At 32.4% G+C, this 24711-nt stretch overlaps 1 protein-coding gene across 9 annotated transcripts in view; it reads left to right on the top strand.

The window, feature by feature from the left end:
• LOC113517425 (rho GTPase-activating protein 23) overlaps positions 1 to 24711 on the top strand; it is a 477294-nt gene that overhangs the window by 84660 nt on the left and 367923 nt on the right. For 3 of the 9 annotated variants that reach the window (XM_052902147.1, XM_052902235.1, XM_052902585.1), the window contains exon 1: positions 21991 to 22115. The exons of 3 other annotated variants lie outside the window; for them this stretch is intronic. In XM_052902147.1, the coding sequence (XP_052758107.1) occupies positions 22055 to 22115 (61 nt within the window). In that variant the 5' untranslated portion in view covers positions 21991 to 22054. Of the gene's footprint in view, positions 1 to 21990; positions 22116 to 24711 lie in introns of those variants that run through there. 3 more of the 9 variants (XM_052902182.1, XM_052902438.1, XM_052902407.1) reach the window with 3 other exon arrangements.

Below are 24711 nucleotides of genomic sequence, written 5' to 3' on the forward strand. Positions count from 1 at the left end.
TGCGATGAGTCAACCTGCATACGCGTCCCTATATGGCGTGGTATGTATTATGTGGGTGCAATACACGCTGATATCATTTTTTGAATGAATTTAACTCGTGATGTCATTCTGACCGTTAATCAATTTAGAAACCTTGTAACTTAACTAACTTCAACAACTACATGTTGATAAGAAAACAAGGGCCTTTGTCGTAAAAAAAAAAACAATTACCGGACAAATGTTTCGTAGATATACTAGACATATACGGTTCAGAGTTCTAAATTCAAATGCAAATTCAATTTAAAACGCAGAATAAATAGAAATAAATAAATAAATATGTTTTCCTTCACACTTGTTTGGTTTTGCAAAGAAACATATAATACTAATAAATTTAGGATAATCAATTAAATAAACCATTTTTAGGTGGCATATCAAAATAAAACATACATCAAGTGTTTAACCTTCGAGAATACAACTGAAATCCGTATTTAATATGGTACAGTAGTTTATACAAGATGCATGAAGGAACATACAGACAGAATATATATAACAATCAAAATTAAAAAACAAAACGAAATATATATATATATATATATATATATATATATATATATATATATATATATATATATATATATATATTCGAAGACGCAAAATAAATATTTTTTGATTTTAAAAGGAATGAGTACTCAAGTCATTTGAATTTTTTTGAATCTGAACGGATATATTTATAGATTGGCCCCATAGAAATTTTATCGAAATCGTCTCAATAGTTTAGTTTTTAAATCAAAATAACTTGTTTAGTGAATTGAAGTTAGTTTATTTTATAGAACTTAATTTATTTAATAATATAAGTTACATACGTAAATTACTTTATGTTAGCAAAGAACTATAAGCCGATTAATGAATGTGCCTTATTATATCTGACTTCGTCGACCCTATGACGTATTTACTGCGGCAAGATGCGGGGGTAGAGATTTATGTGTGTGTGGGAGGCTGTATCATTGTTTGAAAATCAAAATGGGGTGAAATATTTTATAATAGAGACATCTTTAAAATAACTAAAATCTTTTGTCTCGTGTTTCAAGTGGATTTTAAATAGATAAATGGTTTTGAAATTTGAGACGTACGGAATACCAGCGTCGGTGAGCAGCAAGGACTCCCAACACATAAGTGAATAAGTAAGAGCCTTTTTAATGACTAGAATTTGTTTTTATTGTTAGCTTTGTAATGTCTATGTATATCACTAAATATGTTTTTTTTTTTTTTCCTTCTTTCAAATTTTGCATACAAAAATCGTGGAGACTTACTAGCGTATTTTTTTTTATTTATTTAAACTTTAATGCACAGTGAAACTATGTACATGTGACGGACTGAACATCGGAGTGGTGTGTCATTGATTTTCCTACTTCTAAAGTCCATACTTATTAAGTCGTGGGTCGAACCTAATCTATACTAATATTATAAAGAGAAACGATTTTTTATTTTTTTAATTCATAAACTCAAAATCTGTGCAGTCTATTTTAAAAATTCTTTCACTTATAGAAAGTTACATTATCAGGGAGTAACGTAGGCTATATAGATAGATACATACTCCTTATTGTTTTGTCCAATAGATTACATTGATAAACTGAGTATAAATACAAACAATTACAAGAAAAAATTACACTGAGAAAACAGTGGCCTTATCGTTAAAAGCGATCTCTTCCAGACAATCTTTATATACTTTTTATTTTTATTTTTTTTCAGGCAAACTATATATATATATATATATATATATATATATATATATATATATATATATATATATATATATATATATATATATTAAATATATAGTAGATATCTCTGTCACGCTATATATTTTTAAAAATTCTATCTGCCCGTGCGAAGTCGGGCTGGATCGCTAGTAAATAATAAACTTGCATTGGCCATAATGTAGATATTTTTAAAATTCCTATATAAATCTGATGGCTATTCAGTGAATATTCGCTACGTCTGTTGTTTTTATATACGCCACGCCTACACTAGTAATAAACTATACTTCAAAGAAAATTACGTTTTGATATAAATCTATGTAAATTATCAGCACTTTATAATATTACAGTGAAGTAATCTGTCTTGACGATGATGATATAATCATAGTTATTGTTTAAAAGTACAAAAGATTTATTTTCAGTTTGCTAAATAATATCAAGATCGCATTAAATGATGATTTGTGTTCAAAATATAGATATAAAATATAGATATATGGACTGTATGTTGTGTTATGTGTGTGTGTGTGTGTGTGTGTGTGTTTGTAAATGGGGAAGCCCAGTTTGATTTTATTAAAAAAGATACAATTATTTCGTACTAACTTTTGCTCATGACTTCGTACGCGTGATCATGATATGTTCATTGACCGGCATAAAAAGTAGCCTTATATCTTTCTTCATTCCATATAGTACGTGAATATCAAATTCCATAGTGATTGGTTAAGCTGTTAAGACGCTATAAGGTAACAAACAAACTCAATTTCACATTTATGATACTCGTAAGGATTATTAAGTTAAATGTATGACTAATCTTTCTCACCAGTGATAACTGTGAATTCTCAAAAATAGTGCCCCTGTATGTTATATTATAAGAAATTTCTATGAAAATTTTATTTATTAAACGTGGTGGGTTTAAGAGATAGGTCTTTGTACTGTCGGAGTAGGTAGCTTAGGTTAAAATTCTCAAGTTGTATTATTTACTGACTGGTCTAGAATTTTATTCAATACATTATTTATTAGTTACTATTTCCCGCAGCTTTCCTGCAGTTATAAACCATATAAACTTTCCTGTGTGTTGTTGTCCTACGTTAATATCGTTACGTATATTCATCTTACATTACCTACAAATTTTAACATTTACAATTGTAACAAGAATTTTACTAATATTAATTATATTTACTAAATAAGGAACATACAATGAACAACAAAATTTTATACACTTGTAAAACCGCTAGCATTCGCATTCAAATCTTTATTTAAAATGTGTTTCACTTCTACCGAACAATCTTCACCTCTGTTCAAAATGCTCCCAATCAGATCGCGACTTGCGCTAATGATGCGCTCATTAAATGGGCGGACTTCTCTTATGGCTTCATTAGAGTTGGCCGTCATTGCCATCAGATAACTCACTGATCGACGTGTACACAATTCCAATTTAAAAAGTCTTTATGTGTTTGATAATAAGGTCTGAAATCGATAATCACTTTGATGTGAATAACGCGCGAATTTTAGATTAAAATCACAGGTTTAGAATGGGGTTGAGGATCCTGCTCTTTTGACGCTCCAAGTCGTGACGTTCTGTACACGATTGACGTTTGTACAAGGCAGGAGACAGGACTAGTCAAACGGGGGCTAATATTGAATGGAGCTGTTTTGATTGATCGTATATCCATTGTTTCGTTTATGCATATGGCAAGACTGACAGGTGTGTTCCAATTTCAAATTCAAATTGTAGTTCGATTAATGTATCTAGCAAAGCAATATATGTTTACATTGTTACTTGTTTATTGTTTTTGTGGTGTGAGTTAACGAATTTTGCGTCATATTTTTTAATACAGCATTTCGCCATTTGCCACTTAACCAGTGTTGTCAATTATATCATTTTTAAAACTTATATTTATTGCGTCATATTTTTTTACGCAGCCTATCGTCAATTGACACAATTGTTTTTCCAAGTTAACCGGTGTTATTAAAATTTAAGTTAACTATATAATTTTTAAAATTTATATTTATTTTTTATTATTATCATATGTAATTGGTTGACGGGAATTTAACGATCTTGCTCTGACGACTGTTTCAACTTTAGCCGGAAGTCTTAAGTTGTTATATGGATACTTAAATGTGTATTTATGTAAATATTCAAGTATAAATAATAATATTTGTAAAATGAATCACAAGCTTTGAAACTTTGAGAATGTATTATAAATTTACAATGCATACAATATTTATATCTAATGGCACGTTGCAGCTTAGTTTCAGTGACCCCATCGTACTATTAGACATTATCATAATAAACATTGTATCCCATACTCTCACGCACTACATATCCCGTTGGCGCAACATAATTGTTTCGCGAGTCAGCTGGTTATTACGATAACGGTGCGCCGGCGCAGGCCGCGCATGCGCGCTCCATCTGCGCCGAAAGTATCCGATAAGTTCCGAACGTGTGCATACGAGGTTTGTCCGGAAAGTACGTATAAAAGTTTTTAAAAATTTTATTTTACAATTATTCAGGTAAATCAATTTTATCCCCGAAAGTACTCCCCCTGTGACATAATGCATGCCAACGCCGTTTCCACTGTGAGAAGGCTCCTTGAAACGTGTGCTTTTTTTATCTCATTTATGTCCCCCAAATGCAGTACCAATTTGGTTTTTACAAATCCGGCGAATAGGGGGGTGTTCGGTCACCGTAATGGAATTTTTACTCAAAAACTCACGGAACGAGCAAATTTTTTTCATTTGAAGTTCGTTTCTTAGAATTTCGTGGACCACGGTTTTGCCCAAATTAAGCTCTTCAGACCTGTCTGACCGTTAAACGACGGTCCCCATTAACACAATTCGAATTCTTTCCACGTTTTCGTCGGAATGTGAAGTGGAAGGACGTCCTGAACGTGGGTCATCTTGAACGCTTTCTCGGCCTCTCTGAATCTTTTTAGCCACTTGTGGACGGTTGGTTCCTTCACAGCATCATCCCCATAAACTGTTCTGAGATCGGCAAAAATTTCACGGCCATTCTTGCCGAGTTTCGAGAGAAACTTGATTACGACGCGCTGCTCTTCAACGGAAGCGGGCTCCATGCCGACGGGGTTTCGTTAAGAGGTAACTTCACAGATGGCGTGACAAGCCAGTTCGCACCGCACGGCGGTCAGACCAGAACTGAAGCATTGTTAGGGACATAAGGAAGGGGTCCTGCGCTTACCTGGCCTCCCCACTCCTCTTTCTCGCATTCCAGAAACTTTTATACGAACTTTGCAATTGCAATTACAGAGACTGACACAGCGAGGTCGAACAAAGACTTCCTAGAAAGAATTACCAGTTGGAAAACAATATTTGAAATTGCATTAGTTATTTGCGTAGCAATTTTCATTTCGAAGCTTTCACTAACCAATGCAAAGTTGTGGACAAATTTGTCCGCAATTTGTTGTATTTACCTGCGTCTCGATGAACAATATTATATTATACACATTGTAAGAGATATTATTAGTAATTAAAAATAATATCTAGTTGCCAGTAATAAATAGAGAAATAATCGTTATTTGTTTTTGTTAACACTTCCTATGTGGTAATAACATAAGAATGTAGTGTCATAATCCTTCCATCTTTACGACTCTTTAAGAGGCAGTTGACAAAATTAAATTCAGTAGTACCGTGTTTTATAATTCGAACTAAGCCCTTGATTGGTTGTTATGTTATGGCTATAATATTATCGCGATTCGATCATAAAGCACAAACTGAAAAAAATTAACTAAAAACGCTACAATAATAGCTTGTCACAATAACTCTACCCAAGAATGATTTGCAAACAATTCGGGATAACATAAAATATCAAAATGTGGTGCCTACAGACCGCCCATTATTAAATTTAATAAATGTTTTTTAATAATTTGTCCACCCTTCGAAAATAATAATGCAAAGCATTTGCAAATTTAAATACAGTAATTTATCAGACTTCAAATCAACCCTTTCGTTTGAAGGGTCGGAAGCCTTTGAACGTCTAATCACATAATGTCGTATTTGTAGAGGGATACCAGTACAAAGGGCTTGTATTAGCTACAGCTCTATGTAATTGTACTACTCGCCTATTTGAAAGTGTAATTTGTATGTCTGTTAGATTGTATAATGTATTATGGAAATATAGCAATCCATATTATCATACTCTGTACCGAAATAGACGAATGATTGATGACGCTTTATTGAGGAAGTATTAAGCAATGATTTTTTTAAAGAAGATACAGTATACGGTTTGGAGACAACTGAAGATATGTTATGAATACAGTAATAGTATATAACATATAGGCTTTTATTTATACATTTCACCACGTTGTAAAATAATTTAAGAGATGGAGTGATTCAAACAATAGGAATGAATATATATTATAACCTGTCTAGTATTTTACGTTTTGATTAAAAAGAATGTATACAAAACTATGTAAACATACATTTTCGCATATTTATATATTATTTAGCATCTAGGATTCATTATCGATTTGCTTTTAGGGAATATGCATTTTTATAAGCTTTTTTAGCTTGACTTTATATTGTTTTAAATACACTATCGGGATTTAACGCGATGACGCTTCTTTATTGTCGACTTTTCAGCGAGTATTGCACCATGTCGTGAACAACGATTATTCATCGCATCCGAATTAAGTTCCGATATTGTATTTAAAATATGTGTAAACAGCGCAAAATTTTAAAATTGACTAAATACATTATTGTTAAAATATTGTTTCGGAACCCGAAACAATGCCTATTAAAGCGTGTCGACTTGCAAATGTTCGAGCCCAGCATGCAACAAATGCCAAAACTTGCAAATTATCCGCTCGTGACTAACTTTGAGCAATGAAACGCTGAGCAGTTCGCATCAAATGCCTTCACTCGCACTTTGCAGCGGAGGCATTTTGATGTTCTTATTTCAGAGTTTTGTTGTATTATTATATTGCTTTATTTGCAGATAAAGTGTTTTAAGATGTTTCGTTGAAAAATATCTGTTGTAAAATCGATTAGTTGTAATAATGCGAACGAGATATATTCCATTACAGTAGGAATTACAAAAAATATATTAGTACTTACTATCAGTATACAACACCTGCAAAATTTCATATTTCTAGTGGGCAAACTTTTTCCTTCGTTAGTTTGTAAAGATACTAGTACAGTGATATAACGTAAGTTTATGTGAGTCTTTATCAAAGTCTTTTATTATTTCGTTTATTTTACGTCAAATTGTCAGCAAATATTTTTTTTTTTTTTACAGTGAATGATATAAGGTTTAAGATATTAAAATGTTTTCTCTTGCTTTCTTTGTAAAACAACAGTCATTGGTTCTCGAATTTGTGGGATTCATCCTACGCTTTGAACTTCACCATTGAAATGTATTTACAGTTATTGAGTTGTGTTGTGTGTTAAAATTTATTAATTGAACACCTCCGCAGTTAATAAAATTCTCTACCTCAGCATTGTGTAGTTACGAATGGTGAAATTTCTCTGTAATTATATTATCAATATAATAGTTGTACCGTTTTATAATGTCATGTCTAGCGAACATATAGTTATACTTCATACTATTGGAGGTTATTAAGAATAATTATGTTGAATTTTAATGCTTATGTGTTGCCATCTTCGATCATTTTTACTATTGGAGGTTATTAAGAATAATTATGTTGAATTTTAATGCTTATGTGTTGCCATCTTCGATTTTTTTTTTCTTCGACTAGCAACACCAACGACAGTTGTCATTTTCAGCTGGCCGTAATAAATAAATAATTTTTAATAGTCTATCACACGAATATTATATTTTCGACATCGTTATTAGTGATATAATAGTGCAATAAGTGTCGATTGTTGTTTGTGTACAATTTGGTAGTGTATTATTTGCAAAAATCGACATTAAAATAGTGCACCGGCCATCTGTCAAACTTCTTTCGTTGGTAAACAACTAATTTTAAAACTATTTTATAACTATTTGTTGGATTTATTCAAAGAATTTCATAATATATACAAGTTTTATAGAAAATATTCACATCAAGTTAAATTGATATTAATAATTGTGAAGTTCAGTTGTTGCGTACGTCGAAGGAAAAAATATACCCACAAAATATATTGTAAGTAATTTTATGTTTTATATTAATGTAATTTGAAGGAAAGGAGCACAATCTAATTCCATTTACTTAATCTTGTAAAATATAGGTCGTATAAATATACCTAACAAAAATTATTCAAAATTTTAACACATAAAATAAGTAAGGTTCAGTTGCTGTTCTCGTTGTGATACTTTTTTAGAAATAACTCACTTCACTCTCCCTAGTAACTATTCATATATTCAATAATGTCACTATCTACCCGTTCCACAACTGCACGGCAGACAGAGATGAAGCTTAAAGTGGCCCTACAAGAACTTCAGGCATCCAAAGATCTCAGTGACAAGTTGATCAGGGAGAGAGAAGAGAGTGAAGATGAAATTTTAAAAATTATAAATAAAAATACCCAATTAAAATCAGAATTGTCAGAACTTCATAATAGCCATCAGGAAGTTATTGAGCAGCGGGATCTTCAAGAACTAATAAGTAGCTTTCATCAATGTAGTGACATTCATGAGCAAAGGCGTATCACTGAATTGGAACTTGAGTTAAAGCAGGCATATTCTAAAATCAATGATCTAGACACAAGATTGGAATCTCAACAAAGTAATGAGATTAGTAATTTATATGAGGAACTTATTAGTGTTGACTGTGTGCCTCCTTCTACTACAGTTCCATGCACCCATCCTGTTGTAATTGACCTTACTAGTGATACATCACCTAAATTAGGCAACTATAACAGTAATATTTGTATGTTGAGTAATAATAAATTTAAAAAATATTTAAAACTAAAAAAGTTTATAATTAAGAATCGGAATATATTAAATAAGCGTTGCAAAAAGGGACAATTATTGAAAAAAAACACTTTGAATAATTTAAAATTGCATGATTACATTAATAAGTGTAATAATAAGTTAATGGAAAGCCAAAAGTTATATGACATTGATACAGACTACCTAACTTCAAAAATCAATAGTTTAGAATCTTCGCTTCATGATTTAAATACAAAGTATATTATCTCTCAGAAACAAATCCAGGAGCATATTTTAGCAATGGATGATCTGATTGATGTCAGTAAATACAATGCTGACCGTTTTGATTCGTTGACTAAGCATTGTACATGTAATCACACAAATATATCAAATAATAATTCAGTTGTAACTGTGCTGGAAAATGAAGTTCAGGGTGTTTGTGCCAGTGACTGTAACCTAAGAGTAGCACAATGGTGTTCTCTGACAGAATAGGCTGTAACTTTGGGTCTATTTTGAAGTATCATCTTAAGGGTGATTTATTAAACTACTGCATGCCAGAAGCATCATTTACACAAATAATAAATAAAATTAAGTCTACGAAAATGAACAATATGACCACAATTGTGTTATTTTTTGGTAATAGTATTCAATTAAATAGGCAGGATGTAATTAAAGGAATTGAATATTTATTACAATTAAATGTGTATAAGATTGTATTGTGCGCTTTTCCTTACACAAATAGACATTTTCATAAAAAAATTAACAGTTACATTACCTGAATAACTTATTACATACATTGACATGTCGTCATAGTGACATTTTGACATTTTTTGATACTAATAGTTTTATTAGTGATTTTTATTTGACAAAAGATACAATGTATCTTTCTAAATCATCTAAAAATAAAATAGCCACTTTAGTGGCTTATAATATTGACTACATGAACAGTTTACATGGTAAACTTAAACATAAAAATGCTGACATAACAGATAATTCTATTAATATTTGTGACATAAGGACTATGACTGCAGATTTAAACTGCTCACAAAGACAAAGGGAAAGCAATCAGAATTAATAATTGTTCATCAGAACATACAAAGTTTTCCCGGCAGCGAGTTAATTATACAATTATTTTTAGAAAAGTATAATATTGATATTGTCTGTTTCACAGAACATTGGCTTAAAGAAAGCAATATGATGTTCAATTTAAATAATTATAACGTTGTCAGCTGCTTCAATCGAAAGTCAGTTAACAGAGGCGGGTCTATGATAATTGCAAGAAATAATATTAAAGTAAAGGAACGTGCTGACATTGTTAGACTTTCTATTGAGTGTTGTATAGAATTATCTTGTATAGAACTAGAAAATTATATCCTTATATGTGTGTACAGGCCTCCTAATAGTGATTACAATGTTTTTGAAGGGGTGATGGAGGATATTTTAAAAAAAGTATTTAATAGTATTAAAAAAATTATTGTATGTGGAGATTTTAACGTTGATATTCTTTGTAACACAACATGTACAAAATTTATTAGTTTATTTCAGTCGTTTGATTTATGTCATGTCTTTCATGAACCCACTCGTGTAACTGCCACGTCTGCTACTTGTCTTGACAATGTTTTTTGTAACTGCGAGTATACAGAAAAATTCATAATAAATAAACTTCCTTCAGATCACTGTGGTCAAGTTGTTAAGTTTAGCAGTCAAATCAATAAAGTCAACAATAATAAAAAATCAAAAAGACAAATAAATATTTACAATATTAATAAATACAAAAGCGCGATTAAAAATAAATTGGATTTGCTGTTACAATCTAGTAATAATCCTGATTATCTTTACACCAAGCTAATTAATATTTTATCCGGAGAATATGAACAATTTTTCAAGAAAAAAGAAGTTCATGTTAAATCTAAATTCACGGAATGGGCAACAGTAGGAATACTTAAAAGTAGAAATATTTTGTTTGATTTATACGATCAAAAAAAATATCGATTTGATGACAAATTCACCACTTATGTAAAAAATTATTCTAAAATTTTTAAAAAAGTTTGTATTATGGCTAAGTCTAATTATTTTAATAAACAAATTAAGCAGTCTTCTGACAAAATTAAAACCATCTGGAGCATTATAAATAAAGAAACTGGAAGATCTAAAATAGCCTGTAATCAATTTACATTAAATTATGATAATAAATTAATATCAACAACAAAAGATGTAGTTAATATTTTTGAAGATTTTTTTGCTAATATTGATTGATATTACATCTTCTCTGGACTCATCTCAATTCGAGCAAAAAAATTACTAGAGACTAATATCGGTTGTTGTTCTTTAAGATTTAAATTTTCACATGTTAGCCCCTTTCATATCATAAAAATATTCAAACAGCTAAATTTAAAAAATACGGAAGACCTTTATGTCTGTAAAAGTAGTTAGTTCTTTTAGATACATATCTAGCCACTATTTTTAATAAATGTATTGATAACATTTAATGAAATTTAGCAAATTAATCCCACTATTTAAATCAGGAGATTGAGCCAGGGAACTATAGACCTATATCTATTTTGCCAGTTCTAAGTAAGGTGTTTGAAAAGATAATGTTAAATCAAATGTTACATCACTTCAGGGTTAACGGACTGCTTCACAGTCAGCAATATGGTTTCACCGCCGGCAAGTCTACCACTGACGCAGGTGTTGCGCTAGTGACACATATTTTCGAATCTTGGGAGAGGTCACAGGATGCACTCGGAGTTTTTTGTGACCTATCAAAGGCATTAGATTGTGTGGATCATAAAACGCTTTTGTACAAGCTCGAACATTATGGAATAAGAGATAATGATCTAAAATTAATGAGAACTTATTTAGAGGATAGGGTTCAAACTGTAGATATTGACGGTGTAAAATCTAAGGGAGCTAATATTAAGATGGGCGTTCCACAAGGGTCAATCTTAGGCCCCTTTCTCTTTTTAATCTACATAAATGACCTTCCCTTTATTAGAGAAAATTGCAGATATAGTGCTGTTTGCGGATGATACTTCGTTAGTGTTTAAAATTGGACGTCAAAGTAATCAATTAGACGATGTAAATTGTGCTATGTCTGCAATATTAAATTGGTTTACATGTAATAACCTATTATTAAATTCCAGCAAAACAAAGTGTATAAAATTTACACTTCCTAATGTAAGACTAATAAATACACAGTTATTGCTTAATGATGAAATAGTAAATTTTGTTAATGATACAGTTTTTTTAGGTATAACAGTGGACTCGAAATTACAATGGGGGCCCCATATTTCAAAATTGGCCAGTAGACTCAGTTCTGCTGCATATGCAATTAGAAGAATTAGACAATTAACAGACGTGGCAACGGCTAAACTTGTATATTTTAGTTATTTCCATAGCATAATGTCTTATGGCATACTGCTGTGGGGTAAAGCATCCTATATATATACTATATTTGTTTTACAAAAGAGAGCCATACGTTCTATTTATGGTATGGGTTCGAGAGAGTCATTACGTCAGTGCTTTAAAGACTCAAATATCCTCACAGTTACTTCACAATACATTTATGAAAATATTATGTATACACGGAAGAACTTAGAGAGTTTTAAAAAACTCAAAGACTGTACAAGTAGAAACTTACGCAATATAAATAAGCTTATTTTACCTAAATGCCGTCTGCACAAAATCAGTAATTCATTCTATGGTAATTGCATAAGATTTTATAATAAACTGCCGGAATCTGCATTAAATCTGACAGAGAGGCAATTCAAATCTTATATTAAACAATTTTTATGTAAGAAAGCCTATTACAGGATAGACGAATTCATAGATGACAACATATCAAGTAAATAATTAGTTTATTAGCATACAACGTTATAATTTTATTTTCTCATTGCTTTCTTGATTTAATTGATTAATTTTAGAAATATGAAAGCGTAGCGGTTTTTTTGTATTAATTGCCGCATGCATTCTTATGTAAAATGTTAAAAATATAACTATCAGATGGCAATTGTGAGTAGCTTTGACGTGGTCTAGTGTTTTGAGTAGTCATGATCAATAAAATCTCCAGACTTGTTGCGGCGTGGTGGGCCGGGTCATTGGGCTCCCTAAAATATGGTCGAGCGCAGTGATTTGGCTCATCCGTCATACTCGTATGCTGCTTGTAGGGACTGGTCTGCTCTAATCACTATGACTATTTCCTCTTATTAATTGTTTCAGTTGGTTATGTATTCAATATTTTTTTCTTTTTGAGTATTTAATTGAATTAGTGCTAATTGGTGGTTTGTATTCACACAATTAAACTTGAAAATGTAAAGTAATAATAAAATTAATATGAGACATTCCGAACGAGCGGTAGATTAAAAAAAAATGTAATGACTTTTCAAAAGTGCTTCAATGTAAGTTTATTTGAATAAATGATTTCTATTCTATTCTATTCTATTCTATTCATTAATGTAGCTGTCAACGTATTTCATCTACCATTTAATCTCTTAACATCAACGACTACTTTATTTCGAACGACGACTTCGACTATTCTTTATGCATATGTTCCATTTCTTGGAGAGTTTTGTGAAATTCTTCTTTAGATCCAATAACATAAGGTTATTTATAAAAAAGGTGCCGATATGAAGTCTAAGCTTTCCAAAACCACCGATTAAGGTTGTGCTTTTTGATTTATATTGTTATTTATTTTAGACAATTCTTTTTACAAATTGGAATTAATTACAGATAGATAATTAATTACTGTTAACATTGATATGCACAGATGATTACACAAACATCCAAAACGTAGAAATAAATACCTTTGATGGTATAATATCTTAACATTAGATTATTTTTAAACAGAGACATAAACAGATGTTACGTTTAACAAGAATTATAACGTTGAATAATGGTTTATGGCTTGTTATTATTTATGTATGCATAAAGGTAATGCAATGTTAGGATCAGCGACACCTCAGTTCGTGCTCCAACTGCGATCTATACGTGACGGGCATCACCGGGTATCGGATTTGAATAAATAAATCACGCCAGCATCATCTAAGCACATTTGTTACTTTTGTTGCAGCAAGAGAAAGGCGTTTCGTCGTTGTTTTATCAGTCTTCCCGTCGTGTAATCTGGTTGTTACCATGTTATGGTTTATGTATTTGCAAACGTACTCTATCTAAGGAGTCCTTTCAGTAAAATATATTATGAGATGTTCTGAAGTTATTTTTCCTTGCAATTTAAAAGTTTCTTCAATTTACTTATCTTCTTCTATTCGTGTTTGTCTCAGAACTTAATTATTTTTTGGTCTTTTATATTAATATAATATATTATTTCCTATTTTTTGATTTCTTTATGATATTATTCTACTCTTGGCTGATATAATAAGCTACATTAAAATTAATTAATATTTCTAAAACGTAAAAGTATTATTATAATTGTCATTTAGACATCAGTACTATTTTAAATCATAGTCATGAGTCATTTTTTAAATTAATGTCTCTCTATATGTATGACAAGGGTATAGATTGTACGATATTTTCCTTTGCTATCTGTCCTTATAAATACTGACTTATAAAACCAGTACACTGACAAATAACGCAAAATCAGTAAATAACGTACAAAATTCTTTTCGACATTTTCCTTCCAATCAAGTTAAATGACTAGCAATCAGCATCTTGTAAAGAAAGTTACCCAATTTCACCGAATGCTCTTTCGAAGTATCCTTTTATGCGCGTCAGTTTCGACGGGGGCATAAAATTTTTATCTCCTCACAGAGAAAGCTGTGGTATTAAGGTTAGATTATTTTGTTTCTGCACTTATCAATGAAGTCATCGCGAGGGGGAGATGGTATCTGTACGCAGTGTGGTGACAGTTTTTACATTACGCGTTCGTGCCGTTTCTTTATTGCTGGTATTGTGCAAAAAATCTACAGAACTTCAAAGTAAATTAAAATTATACCAAAACGGGAGGGACTTTATCACTGTAGGCATTTATCACACTTATCCTTTTTGTTACGGCTTCCCGTCAACTTTCAGTAAAGGTTTTATTAGCATTTAGGGCTTGCGCAGACCAGCTGTAATTCCGTTGTCTACCCATTAAAACTGATTGCTTTTTTTGTTTATCAAAACAGCACTAGTAGCAACATGCAATTACATGAGCTCACTTTCATCTTTAAATATTCTTATGTGTATTATATTTATAAATTCCTGTTCGGTCAATTTAGGAAACGAAATTTTTGGTATTGTCTCGGGTCTAGTAAATATGGGTTGTGTTTCTAGATGTTCGTTGCTTAGTTTCTCATAAGGCAGGATATCCTAATTTCAGTATCAGCAATGAGTGTAATTGTGTGGCACATGTAAATAAATAAATATTAATAAGGATTTCAACTACACAGGTTCTTTAGGGAAAGCTGATTAGTTTCATGAGTGTTGTTTCTGGATTTAGGGTTGGTACACCTTTTACAACGGATTTTAATGAATTGAAAGAATGGGAAAAAGCATTATTTATTAATCACCTCTTGGGCCACTAGAAATACGCTCTCTAAAGTCACAAATCATGCTCAATCGCCAACATGGCCAATGCTCATTAATTGCAACCAATTAACTAAGATTTTACTTTGGCACGTAATTTATATCGCCGCAGCGTTTCAGATTTATCGTCGACGAAATTGTCGCGCCGTATGTGGTACACCTTAATGGAATACTCATTAAATATTGTATCCATTTAATGATTAATTATTATTATTAATGAAAATCTTTTTACACTCTGTCTATTTGTTTTAAGTGTGATAAATAATTTCACGTCGTTTTTTGTATAGTCGTGATTAGTGAGTCAAGTGTGATAGTAATCGGGATTAATTTCTGTCCTCAATGGGAGACAGCTGTGATCACAATTATGGTTGTCTTGTTAAAATACTGAGTTCTTTCAAATCTATTCCAAATTTGAATTATATTTTTATATAAATTATATTTAAATTGTTAATATGATGGATCCGGTACTGCCCATTGCTTATAATCTTAATTGGAAAACACCCAATTGCATTTATTAATTTATCAAATTACCTCCATTTAAAAATTGTTAAATAAAGTTATTTAACTGTAAAATTGCTGACAAGAAGACGTGCAAAATGATAATGATCATGAAATATTGATTGCAGTAAGTGATTGAGATAAAAGTATACCCGTTAACTGCAGTGAAAGTGGATTTTAATTTAATATGTCAACTTGCTCGTGGCATTTTTGCGTTTCGCGGCTGAAGCGTCCAAATGGGATCCTATTGTTATGGCAGTGCTGACGATCAATCTGTCTGTCAAAGGCTTTCAAAAGCTTTTAACCTCCAAGGCAAATTAGGAATGAACATTTAAAATTCACATACCACAATTCATAAGTGCAATCGTATTAATGAAGTAATTCCTATTAATACTATGAATGTAGGTTTGTTTATTTGTTATAAGCAGACCCAATAGTCCCAGCATAGAAAAGGCCACCCCTTCCTTTCTTATGAATTTCGTAAGAGGCGACTAAGGGAGGGCGAGGGATGGGCAGCAGCGTCTGTCTTAGAATATCTCCAAAGCCTAACTGCGGTTGTCAGTCCGCCTGTCAAAGGTGGCAACTACTGGCAAAATCCTCCCTAGGGGGAGGCTTATGTTCAGCATTGGACAGTTAAACGCTGATATAATGATGATGACCCAAAAGGTATCGTTCGCCAAATGACCCAAACTTGTATGGGAAAAAGAAAAATACATTATATTATAATGTAAGAACATCCGGATTAACTTACGTGTATTTTAGTTAAACTTGCAGTAAGGCTCGTGACATGGCCGCTCATGACTAAGGATCCCGGATGGTCCCCACAACTAGTCCATCATTCTTGACTAAAATACACATAAGTTAATTCTGGGTGATCTTATATTAAAATATAACTGGTAAATAATTGTTAAAAAACGAAGGCAGTGGTGTTAAACTCCTACGCCATCAAAGTGGTCATATATATGTATATCATATATATGTATGTATGCACATAACCATTTCGATGCGGTCTACCTATTTAAAAACTACGTTACGCCACGTGGGCACAACATTGACCGTTTAACCCTTCGCTCGCGCACGTAGGTCGCGACGACCGACATCCCTATCACATCATCTGTCGCCTGTCGCCGATGTAGTTGTTAATATTCGCCGCGTGACATCTTCCACTTTGTGTCGCCGCGACACGCTTTGTACGTGCGAGCATCGATTTCTCTCAATTCATGTTGAAATACATTTGACATATTTTTTTTATCTGCTGACTTCAAAAAGAAAGAGGTTCTCGATTTGATTATATTTTTTTTATGTTTGCTACCTCTTAATTCCTTCAATTGTAACCCTATTTGGAAAATTATTTTTTATCTGAAAAGATTATGCTTATAGTACAATATAGTTATACACATATAGTTTAGTTTTTATATCAACATAAAATCTTCACCAATTTTTTGTTGATTCAAATTGCTGTCGATAGAATTGTCGTTTCTATGTTGGTTTCATACTAATTTGGCCATTTTTTAAACCTCATTTTTTTATTGAACATTTTTTTTATACAACTTAGAATGGCAAACAAGCTAACGGCCCACCTGAAGGAAAGTGGCAACCGTCGCCTACAGACAAGCAGTACCACGGATATAACAGAGTACACCGTTTCGCCCATGATATCCCCCATGCGCTGCCACTCCTGAGGACTCGGGTGTTATTACTCTGTACCCTGTAAATTCACGCCATATCCCACCCTTCAAACCGAAACACAGCCATGCAAACATAACTGTTTCACGGTAGAAACACGAATGGTACAGACTCCCTCTGGTACATTATTTAAATTATTGTATCAAATTATTATTTTTTATCACTGGAATCAGCTATCAAAGGAATGCCACTGTACAAGCGAGGTACTCTCATCTGTTCCTGTGGGAAATTCCAAAAGTCCATTATAGATACTGACGCTAGCCGATAATAATTATAAATTTAATATACATAAATTTTCTAGATCGCGTATAACTTTATAGATTCCGTCTTTATGTCCTAATAATTATTTATTACTCGCGAAGTCTGAAAATTATACCTGTATATTTTTTCATGATTACCATATAAGGAGGATTATATTTTTCAAGTGTATGTAGGTGTCAATTTTGAATGCATCGTTTAACATTGCATGCATTGGGCTACATAGTAATTATGATGACAGAACAAAATAAATATACCACTCGTAAACAATAATACTTATTTTACAGTTATTTTACCTTCCCTTGTTATTAATATATTAAAAATAACCAACATATTTTATTCTTGTAAAATCGACATTGGTATTATAAATTATTCAATCATTATGGCTGTCCGTCTGTTGCTTTACGTTATCCAGCCCTCGTGCGGCCGATGCGTCATTCAACCCACGTATGTCGCATCGCAGCGCAGGGTGGGTTGATGCGACCCCTCCAATATTGAACATTCATCACAAACGCAGTGGTAATTACCTGTGACTTGAATACGAAAGAAGTAGTATATTATGTATGAGGCGTTTTATTTTTATACCATTTTAATAGACACAACTGTGACACGGAGAGCATATGTAGTTAATTTTATTACAATTGTAATTAATATATATTTGTTACAATTATTGTGAATTTAAAATTTTATATTATACATTTATTCTTTATGTAGTTATTTATTTAAATGCAGTAAATTTACATTGATATTTGGGTCGCGAATCACCTTTCATCCGGATAATGCATATGTATAATGATATTGTAAAAATCAAGTCTGAATTGGATATTCACTATGACAGTCACTCTATGTTCATATCTACATTAAAAAGTTTATGTACCTCGCCATTATGTTTTAATTATTTTTAATTTAACTTAAATTCAATAAAAATAATTTCATTATAATTTACATCATTTGTTTATTTTGTTAATATCTTTTGTTTATTTATTAATTTTATTTCATTTTAGTGTTACTCAAACACAAAGCGTGCTTTGGTTGCTTCTAAACGTAAGAATAGTTCGACTTAATCCACTTGTGTAATGTATTGAAATGTTTCTCTTTATCCCTATGTTGATGATCCTATAAATAAACAAATATATGGTACAATAGCTAGACTTAATACTACTCGCATACAGCATTCTCTTATAGTCAACATTTCTAGTAAACTTTAAAAAATTCAAGAAAACAAGTTAACAGAGCAAATTCATTACTAATATTATAAATTTGAAAATTACATGTAAATAGTTATTAATAGAACGTTTTTGTCGTGTAGTCCCAGCTTAAAAAGAGCCATCCTTTCTTGTCCCATGGGTGTCGTAAGAAGCGACGAAGGGAACATAATGGTCGAGGGATGGGCAGCAGCAGCCCTCTTAAAAAATCACTAAAAGCCAACTGCGGTTGTCCACCCAGCTCTCAAGCGTGACAACTACTAGCAAAACTCCCATACGAGGGAAGCTATTTTCAACAGCGGACAGTAAACGGCTGACAAAATTTGATGTTTTTTTGATGAACAAAAAAACTGCTCTGATGAGAAATAATATGTACTCGTGTTTGTAGACACTATTCCGTCTTTTAAATTCCAAACTATCTAATATATCTTCTATCCATCTCATAATTCTTTAGTATGTTATATTCTTAATTAATATTAATTGTATCAAAATTGCAGTTTATTGGGAATATAAAAAAAATGTGTTCGAAAAAACCAGAGGGAGACTTTGTACAAAAGTCGATTGCTTGGGTACCTCTGTCCCATTCATGTTTCAACCGTGAAACAGTTGTGTTTGCATGACTGTGTTTTTTGATGGGAACGTGAATTTACTGGGTACAGAGGAATAACACCTGAGTCCTCAGTGAATGGCAACGCATGGGGGTATCATTGAAACAGTATATATCTGCTATGTCCATGGTACTTTCATGTCTATATTCTTAATGCTCATGTTACCACTTTCCATCAACATTCAGCTTATTTTGTCATTCTAAGTTGCATAAAAAAAAAATCCTATCAGTTGCAACAAGTCCAGTTATCTTCATTTAAAAACTAAATAACTGAATAGATTTAGATACAATAAAACTTCTATGGAATCAGACTGTAAGTAAATATATCCTTACTACAGATATAAAAAAAAAATTCCAAATCGGTTTACAACTAATGAAGTTATGAGGAAACATAAGAAAATACAATCAAATCTCCTTTTTGAAGTTGGATTAAAATCCACTTGTTCATTTAATAAAAGCGTGTTCAAATTAGTAAAATGGGTTTTACATAATACTTATTAAAGAAACCTTTTAAGAAAAAGTTATATCTTGGGCCCGATCTTAACACGAGAATATGCAGTAATCACCTCATTTTATTATCTTGGGAGTTTCAAGGTATTGTATTCAAAACGTAGTTCTGTGATCTCGCATATGAAACTATTCATTAGCGGGTAATTTAATAGTGTTCCTAATTCGAAATAAACCTATATTATTTTACAGATTAGACAACGATGAGAGAATCTATGTTCACGGTTAAACAAACCTAAATGCAACAATTTGAGAAATATTTATCTGAATTTCGCGTGACTAGGTTTAAAAATTAGCCTATTCCTTTCGCATGTGGTCTTCGCATGCATGTGGTGGATCCATCGTTTGTTTGCCACTTCGAGTAGTATAGTAATAAACGCAAATATCATAACAATAGTATGGCTATGTCATACGGAAACCAGCAGATTACGTTGGTCACAGAATCTGTAAATAAATGGTACTAGGTCTCGTGGCCGGCCCTAAAAACACTGATATCCTCACGTAAAACATGTGAGCCACCTTAACTTTAGCTATCCGTATTAGCTATACCCTATATAAACATTCATTTCAATAATTATCCATTGAATTATGTCAACCAGTCCAATATTTAATTTATATCCAACAACGAGAACGGGTTGCGTTACTATAATCACGAGCCACAACTTCAAAAAAAAAAAAAAAGACATGCAAGCCAATGCTTTGCCTAAAATAGATACACGAATACAGGCTAAGTGGAATAGAAACAGCAGGATATCTGATTCTAGCTACAGCCGGGTTCGAAGCTAGGACGGAGAAAAAGCACAGCCACAGTACATATTTGTACTATGTTTATTTATGAAGGTGACATATTTAAACAGTTATAAGCCCTCTTTATATAGCAAAAAATTTGTATAATATAAAGTAAATATTGAACAAATTTTATAGACGATCTTAGAATTTCCAATTAATTATAAATTATTTAAAAGTTACCACTTTCCATCAGGTGGTCCGCAAAATGTTTAATATTTTAAGTAATAATAAAAAAAAAGATCAAAGACACTGTTGCCGGTTCTACTTCTTTGTATTAAAGATTACTCAATAGAATATTTACAGAGAGAATACTTTTGTAAAGCTACTTATTACATAATGTGATCTAAGTCGGAATTCCAAAAAGATCATAACAGTTAAGCGCATCCAAGTGGGCCCGTTTGTGTTATCCTTTTTTCACACCCTTTCATTAAAATGCAAAGGCGACGCTCGCCTGAATTCCCTTAAATCTCGTTATCTAAGAAACCGGGGGCATTTTTTAGATTAAAAAACCACCCATCCGTAAGTTGTCTGTCCTTGCATGATAACGTATATGGTTATGGGTTTTTATAAAATTAAATCTTTATATTTTTAGAGTTTTTAATTTTAAAATCTTATCAGATACATCTCTATAGAACAGATATGTTATGGAAGTTTATATACCTACTTGCATGATTATCGTCATTATATAAAAACATATATTTGTCCTTTTGAAAAAATATAAAGGAAATCCATACTAATATGAATAAAGATGAAATATTTTGTTATTTGTAATGGATATACTAAAAAAATAAAAATTGTAATTGAAAATAAACCTACGGAAAGCTACATCAATTGCAAGTAACAAAGACTGTATTTTATTAAAAAAAAAAAAAACCTTATTAAGCGAGGGAGGGTCAATATTTTACAATAAAAAATAGTATTGTTTTTTTTTTTATTTTTATATTTCCGCTGGACATAAATGAATAAGATTATTTAAAAGCATCTTTTTGAAGATATAGAAAATGAACCTTCCCCTTCTGCCCCCACAATCTTCCCCACATACATATTTTAATAACAAAAGGAAAATTGCTACTGCAGGCTATCAATGCTAGAGGAAGTTTGCGTGAACCAAAGCACGCTACCCTGATAAATTTATCAAATGTAATAAAAAACTTTATATATTAGATTGTAAGGTTGAATTCGCATTGTTAGTAAATATTTTCATTCCAGTAGTACATCACAGCGCATGCGTTAGTTTTGGAGGGAAAAACACAACCAGTGTTGTCATAGCAATGTAGTGTAATGCACCATATATTTTTCTACCAGTCATTTAATTTTATGCGAAAGTTAAATAATGTGTTTAGGTAAATCATAAAGTGTTAATGTAATGTAATATCAAGGTATTGATTGTTATTTTATTTGACGTCGTATGCAAACAAAGTGAATGATAGTGTGTGCAGTGCATAAAGCCTTTGTGTTCCTCACTGGCTTTGTTTGCTATTGCGGTGAGTACTCCTTATATTTGATTATTAATATAAAATTTAAACGACCCTTGGGCCTCCTCCATAAGGCGTTTTGTCAATAGTTGTTACTTGGCATGCAGGTTGGCACATGTAGTAAGGTTTTAGGTGATGTTTTAAGAGGGACGCTGCTGTCCATCCCTCGATTATTAAGTCGCCTTTTACGGCACCCACTGGAAAGGAAGTGGTGGCCCATTTTATGCCGGGACCACAAGGCAGTGTGAACAAAATGCGCTCTGAATACACATTTTGTTACGTAATAACTATATGCTGTAAACAATACATTGTTTGATTGATTATCGGATACAAAGAGCGATCATGTTTATTTACTTACGCATATTTTATTGTAGCGTTGATTCATTTTGATGATTTAATATGTGAAGTTTTATGTTTTACTTTATTATTACTACTTACTTTATTGTTTATAAAGCAGATAAGTTTGTTTATCATGTAACTGTAACACACTGGCGCCGCCATTGAGATAAATCGGTACTAAGCTTCCCAGTTGATACGATTGTCTGGTATAATATTATCACAAGCTGTACTCGCGATCTAATTCGATAAGACATCCGGGGAACCACGAACAAAAAAATCAAGAAAATCGCTCAAATGTCAAGACAATGTTGATTGTTTTTTTCGATGTTCGGGGGATTGTCCATCAAGGCCAGACAGTTACAGTTGATGGAAAATTCTACGTCGATGTGCTCAGACGCCTCATGTCCATTTCCATCCTTAAATACTTGTTGTCCGTGATGTAAAAATTCCAAATTCTATGTGGATTTGTTGCGTTGGCACAAGTGCATTATGTCACAGGCAATATATGTAATTGTAAACAAATTTTTAACTTTTTTCTTAATGTACAAAACAAATTAACTTTCTTAAGTATTTATTATACAAGATCACCATATTATATTAGGATCATTTCTATATGTTAGTTAGTTTTAATTTGTTTTTTTTAGTATAGTTAGATTTTTTTTTATTTTAGTGTGTCCTTATAACTCTAACAACTCAGTTCTAGAGGGGGACGGATACTCAACCAGGTCGACCTCCACGTGGTCCCCCTGAAAACTATCGTGCTGAATTCTAAGTGTATTCATCACGATGAACTAACTAACCTGTTTTTTCGTCCTCACCTATCATCAGTCACTGGTGCCCCGCCAGTGTATACCGATAGCGCAGGCAGGGTTACTATTCCATCATCACCCATTAAAAAAAACTCCTCAGTTCTAGTCATAAACATAGACAAACCGAACGGTCTCTGTCCAAGTAAACAGCCCGATAAATTCCAATAGCCATAAAGAATCCCGAACCGTGTCTCTAGGGCAGGACGTTCTTAATTATCACATAATTAGTTCTCAAGCCGACACAAACCGCCCGGACCGGTGGCTTGGCCGACAAGGAGATTGAGGCAACAATTCCCGTATTTGTGTTTTATGTTTATCAATTAGAACTTCCTAGTCGATCGCTTAATTGTTGGTCTGTGCGATGGACCAGTTAGATGGGACGTGTTCTCAGGAAGCAGTCGGTAGCTTCTAGTTAATAACGCGTCTGTAAATTATCACGTTCCCTTATAATAATTGTAAATCGCAGCGTGTCGTCTACAGGTCATTATGATTGTAGAATGATTATAACATTCTTTAGCGAATAAAAGAAAAAAAATATTTTATCTCTTAAGAACAAATACACATCGCTTGATATAAATAACACTAGACTACTGATTATACTGTGTCGCCCATTACAACGCGTTGCTGTCCCTGAAGATTAAGATGTTATTGTCAATATTTTATCAGTATTTTACCTTTTCAACTGCGGTATTACATCCGTTGCTTAACTGCAGAAGATTTAAAATAAATCATATTAATTTATTCACGGGCTGGTCACATAGCTCGAAGAACCGACAACAGATAAGGAAGAAAGGTTCTTGAGTGGCGACCACGTACTGGTAAACGCAGTGTAGGACGACCCCCCACTAGATGGAGTGACGACCTGAAATGCATTGCAGGGAGTCAGTGGATGCAGGTGGCTAAGGATCGTTTTTTATGGTGGTCTATGGTAAAGGGGCTTGTGTCCAGCAGTGGACGGATGATGGCTGAAATGATGATGATGATATGGATTCATTCTTAGCATTCATGATTAAAGTTAAATTAAACCTATTCTGCGTTAGTACTCTGGGTTCCAAGTGAAACTACTTTTTAAAAATTAATGTTTCTGCTTCCATTGCTACTATGTCAATATTTCTTTAATATTTCTATGTAAAAAAGGGATAAACAGGTATATTCAGGGTCGGCAAAGCACGCGTAATGACTTCGTTATTGCAGACGTTCATAGGCTACTATAATCGCTTACCATCATGTGGGCCGTATGTTTTTTGTCATTTCAATGGTATAAAAAAAATGAACAGACTAATGTCTGATACAATTTGGTTATATCCGTAAGATAAGGTAATAAATTAATTAGTCCAATATCCGTGTGTCTGTTTATTCAACCCTAACAGTGACTATATAATTTCTATGTAAAACTGACGAGTAGTGGCAGGCAGTATGTCCAGTAGTGTTATTACATTCCCGTTTAACCCGTTAGA

Source organism: Galleria mellonella, unplaced genomic scaffold (assembly GCF_026898425.1).
Source record: "Galleria mellonella isolate WM207_F2 unplaced genomic scaffold, CSIRO_AGI_GalMel_v1 utg103, whole genome shotgun sequence".
Lineage (NCBI taxonomy): Eukaryota > Metazoa > Arthropoda > Insecta > Lepidoptera > Pyralidae > Galleria > Galleria mellonella.